Source organism: Myotis brandtii, unplaced genomic scaffold, assembly GCF_000412655.1.
Source record: "Myotis brandtii unplaced genomic scaffold, ASM41265v1 scaffold266, whole genome shotgun sequence".
Classification (NCBI taxonomy): domain Eukaryota; kingdom Metazoa; phylum Chordata; class Mammalia; order Chiroptera; family Vespertilionidae; genus Myotis; species Myotis brandtii.
In genome coordinates this window covers 4,460,474-4,465,913 of record NW_005360124.1, presented here as the reverse complement: position 1 = coordinate 4,465,913, position 5,440 = coordinate 4,460,474, and the positions used below count along the sequence as shown (strand labels likewise).

At 46.6% G+C, this 5,440-nt stretch overlaps 1 protein-coding gene across 1 annotated transcript in view; it reads left to right on the top strand.

Moving 5' to 3' along the window:
• Positions 1-905: 905 nt before the first annotated feature.
• LOC102261676 (TCF3 fusion partner homolog) overlaps positions 906-5,440 on the top strand; it is a 13,617-nt gene continuing 9,082 nt past the window's right edge. Inside the window, exon 1 of the mRNA XM_005868340.2 lies at positions 906-1,505. Within this exon, the coding sequence (XP_005868402.1) occupies positions 967-1,505 (539 nt within the window). The 5' untranslated portion in view covers positions 906-966. The remainder of the gene's footprint in view (positions 1,506-5,440) is intronic.

Below are 5,440 nucleotides of genomic sequence, written 5' to 3'. Positions count from 1 at the left end.
TAGATTTAGGATAATGTCTTATTCTATTCAGGATGCAGTAACACAATGCCATGTATGGTGGCTTATAAACAACAGAAAATTCCTCACAACATTCTATAGCTGAAAAGTTCAAGGTAATGGCACTGTTAGACTCAGTGTCTGGTGAGAGCCCACTTCCTCATGGGTGGCACGCTCTCCTAGTGTCCCACAGGGAGCAAGGAACAAGGGAGCCTCTTAGGACTTTTTGATAAGGGCACTAATTCCATTTACAGTATAAGGGCTCAGTCCTCAGAACCTAACCTCCTCCCAAAGGCCCCATCTCCCAGTATCATCACTTTGGAGTTAGAATTTCAATATATAAATCGGTAGGGACACAAACCATTGCAATGCTGTTGCATAATTTTCAAGTGGAACAGTGATTACAGTATCCTATCTAATAAAAGACAAAAAGGGTAATTGACCGTACCTTCACTACGCTTCCCATTGGCTAATCAGGGCGATATGCAAATTAACTGCCAAGAAAGATGACGGTTAACCGCCAACAAAGATGGCAGTTAATTTGCATATGTAGGCGCAGGAGCAGTGAGCGAAGGCCGGCGTGGCGAGTGAAGAGCAAAGAGGGAAGCCCACCGTGCCGGCCTCCGCCATGCCCCCGGGGGCCCGCGGAGAGTCCACGGAGAGGACCGGGCCTCCCAAGCGGAGAGTCTCCGTAGTCAGATGGCGCAGTGTTGGGATGGGAATAAAGACAGAGGCAACTCAGACGCCTGGCGGTGGCATTAGACCAGCAAACAGGGCCTTTCAGCCTGGACTCAGGGTGGGGGTGGGGCGAGGGAGGTGAGCTGGAAATAGAGAACTACAACTCCCAGGAGGCTTAGCGGCCGGGGCTCAGGTGCCTGGCATGGAATCAGATGGGGCTTGTCGTTTTGCAAGCCACTTTAACCTAGAGGTTTGCAAGGTTGGAAGTTCTGCGCCGGGAGCCTGGGAGAAATGGAGCTGGAGCAGAGAGAGGGGACCATGGCAGCTGTGGGCTTTGAGGAGTTCTCAGCACCTCCCGGCTGGGAGCTGGAGCTGCCTCCGCTGTTCAGTGGTCACATCCTGGAGAGTGAGCTTGAGACCGAAGTGGAGTTCATGTCTGGGGGTCTGGGCAGCTCCAGCCTTCAGGAGCGAGATGAAGAGGAGGAGGCAGCCCGAGGCCGGTGGCTGCGCCAACGGGAACTCAATCGCATGAAGTACCAGGTGCTGGGTCGGCGCTGCAGGGAGATCGAGCAGGTGAACAAGCGGGTCCTGAACAGGCTCCATCAGGTACAGAGGATAACACAGAGACTCCAGCAGGAGCGGAGGTTCCTCATGAGGCTGCTGGACTCCTACGGTGAAGGCTACCAGGCCAGCCAGTTCACCATCTTACTGGAGGACGAGGGCAGCCAGGGCACAGACGCCCCCACCCCAGGCAACGCAGAGAACGAGCCTCCAGAGAAAGAGGGGCTGTCCCCCCCGCTGGCGGCGAAGAGCAAAGGCCTGGGTTCCAGGCACTGGAGGAAAACTGGTGCCAGCAGCCAGGGGAAGGGGCCCCCGAGGGGCCCCAGACTGCGAGAGGGCACAGGCCGGGCTGAGGGACCCACCAGAGTGCACAAATTTTTGTGCACCAGGCCTCTAGTTGGTAATAATGATAGTATATCACATTAAAATAGAGAAAATAGGTTAAGAATATGTATATTACATATATCTTATTAGTTATTTTCTATATAAAAGGTAAAATTATGTAGTTATGTATGCCTCAGATTATTTTTTATTATATTTTACTGGGGAACAGAACACAATCACATCAATATATGATTAGACTACACATGATAGGGGCAGGAGGAACATGTTTGGGGCTGGAAGGTACTTGCTCACACAAGTGGGACATAGAGGAAGAAAAACAATATTAGCACATTAGAAACCATTACAGAGAATGAGGAACTGCAGAGGCATTTTAAAACCTGTGCAGAACTTAAGACTGAAGCCATATGGGAAAACAGTTGTGGATAAAAGCAAAATCAACAAGTTTTCAATTATATTCTTCACCAGTTATATTTTCACCACAAACATATTGTCTGCCTTACAACTGCTCTCTTCATTGCACTCAGCTCATTTTTCACAGCAGAGGTTTGACCCCCAAATGTATAAGATAAGGCTATGGCAAGACTTTTATCTATAGACTTAGAGGCCCAGTGCATGAAAATCGTGCCTGGGTAAAATCCCTAAGCCTGGCCGGTGATCAGGACCAATCGGGGCCTTCTGGCTGCCGGCCAGGGCCTTCCTTTGTTCTGCACCACCCCTGGTGGTCAGAGCACGTCATAGAGAGCGATCAAACTCCGGGTCTCCCAGTCAAACTCCCAAGGGGACACTTTTATACATATTAGCCTTTTATATATTGTATATAGATTCATCCTTTTAGATGTGGATAGATATAAATTCCTTTATGTAAGAATTTTTTTCTGAGAAAGAAAGCATTTCTTAAAGTGAAGGACTCATAATTTCAGAGCTCTACAGCCATTCAAAAGATCACTCCTTTGTAAATGAATTAACTGCCATGCTTTTATTGGCATTATTGCCTCTATTTCCAACAGATTGGGAAAATGATAGACAAGTTAAAGCAGAGTTCTCCCCAACAATATTTAACTTTTTTCTACATACATTCAGGTTATTAGGAAAGAGAAAAATATGGACTCATATCTTCTGAGAAACCTAGTAATCTCATGGACAGCAAGACTTGACAGGCATAATAGTATGCTGTTCTTTGAAGTTCCATTTGGCAAAGTTTTGAGATTGGCAACTAGTTAATACAGGTCTACTTTCCTTTACTGAAACCTTGGAGCCAGATGTATCTGAGAATTTGGATAAATTTTCAGATGCAAAAAATTTTATGGCACATTTGCTGTATAATATGTAACTTCCCACAGATGGTTCTGAGATAGCATCCTATAATCAAACACATTAACATATCTGCCATAAAGTCACACTAAGTTATTATTAACTAGAGGCCCAGTATACGAAATCCATGCACAGGTATGGTCCTTAGGCCTGGCTGGCAATCAGCACTGATCAGGTTCCCCACCTCCCCACCTCCTTCTTCCCTCGCTCCTTCAGCACCGCACCACAGCCGCTGGTCGCCTGCCATGTTACACACTGCCCCCTCGTAGTCAGCGCACGTCATAGCGAGCGATCGAACTCCTGGTCTCCCAATAGAACTCCCGAGGGGACAATTTGCATATTAGCCTTTTATTATATAAGATACACTCTGATTAACCTCTTGTGAACTCAAGACAGGTAATGGCTCCAAATTTTAAAAAAAGACAATTTTAGAGATTTTTGAAATTTGAAATGACAACTAAAAATTGTCAACCCGAAGAACAAAAATCATTGTTATTATTTACTATTATTACTATTGTTATTGTTTATACTGCTTTTCATGTGGCAAACACATAGTAAGTGGTTGACAAAACACTTATTAAATCCTCACAAGAGTATTTTATATACATAATCAAAACCCATTTTAAGAAATTAAAGTGTCAGACTCCTACAAAGGAACAGTCAAGATTCTAGTCTATGAATGACCAATCCATAAAAGTTCCCACTATTCCCTTCTTCCTTTTTCTTATTGCATACTGTGTATTTAATGCCTACTATGCGTCAGACATTTTTTTTGACACTTGATAGACAACAAGAAACAAAAATGCTCTGCTCTCATGGGATGGGGGGATGGAATAGACAAAAATACATTTAAAAAAACTATAAAGTAGTAATAAAAGTAATCCTATATAATAAAAGCCTAATATGCTAAGTGAACGACCATTAGACTATTCGACCAGTCACTATGATGTGCACTGACCACCAGGGGCAGATGCTCTGACCAGTAGGTTAGCTTGCTACTGGAGTCCAGCCGATGAAGACTGGGCAAGAGGGCCAGACACGCCCTGGAGCCCTCCCACAGTCCCTCCACGACCCCCAAGTAATCCTATATAATAAAAGCCTAATATGCTAAGTGAACAACCGTTAGACTATTTGACCAGTCACTATGATGTGCACTGACCACCAGGGGCAGATGCTCTGACCAGTAGGTTAGTTTGCTACTGGAGTCCAGCCGATGAAGACTGGGCGGGATGGGCCAGACACGCCCTGGAGCCCTCCCACAGTCCCTCCACGACCCCCATCGTGTACCGGTGGGGTCCCTCAGCCTGGCCTGTGCCCTTTGGCAATCTGGGACTCCTCAGGGGATGTTGGAGAGCTGGTTTCAGCCTGGTCCCCACAGGCCAGTCTGAGGACCCCGACTGGTGCACGAATCCGTGCACCAGGCCTCAAGTGCAGTATAAGGACAGTGTACTGGTGGGGTCCCTCGGCCTGGCCTGTGCCCTTTGGCAATCTGGGACTCCTCAGGGGATGTTGGAGAGCTGGCTTCGGTCTGGTCCCCACAGGCCAGTCTGAGGGACCCGACCGGTGCATGAATCTGTACACCAGGCCTCAAGTGCAGTATAAGGACGGGGCCAGACACGCCCTGGAGCCCTCCCATGGTCCCTCCACGGCCCCCATCGTGTACTGGTGGGGTCCCTCGGCCTGGCCTGTGCCCTTTGGCAATCTGGGACTCCTCAGGGGATGTTGGAGAGCTGGCTTCGGTCTGGTCCCCACAGGCCAGTCTGAGGGACCCGACCGGTGCATGAATCTGTACACCAGGCCTCAAGTGCAGTATAAGGACGTAATAAATAAGGATGTGGAGACACAGACATATTTACTAAAGGGTTAGAGAAAAGGCCTCCCTAAGCACTTTGAGCAGAGAACTGAATAAACTGAAGGAAGTGTGGTAACTGGGGAAGAGCATTGCAGGTAGAGGGAAGAGGAAATGCAAATGGCCTGAGGTGGAGGCAGCCAGATAAAATACCAATGTGTTCCATGATGCCTGTGCATCCCTGTTTGTTGCCAGTATGCCCCTTGTAATACTTGGAACATACTTATAATGAAAAATATTTGATATTTATCTGAAATGCAAATTGAAATAGGTGTCCTATATTTTTTACTTCTCAATTTGGCAACCTTTTTTCAGGTAAAAATGTGCTTGCCTTAACACAGGGACAGAAAAGAGGCTGAGTAAGGAGGCCAATGTGGCAAGAACAGAGTGATCTCGAGAAGGGAAGTATCATGAGCCACATGTTTATATGGAGCACTCGAAATGTGGCAGGTCAACACTGAGATGTGCTGTGAGTCTACAGCACAACCTCAATATGAAAGCCATTGTAGGAAATTGAAGGTGAAATACCTCATTAATAATTTCTCATTTTGATGTACTGCTGGATCTGATTTGCTAGAATTTTGTTGAGGATTTTGGCATCTATGTTCATGAGGGATATTGGCCTGTAATTATCTTTCATTGTGTTTGTTGTCTTTATCTGGTTTTGGTATTAGGGTGATGTTGGCTTCATAGAATGAG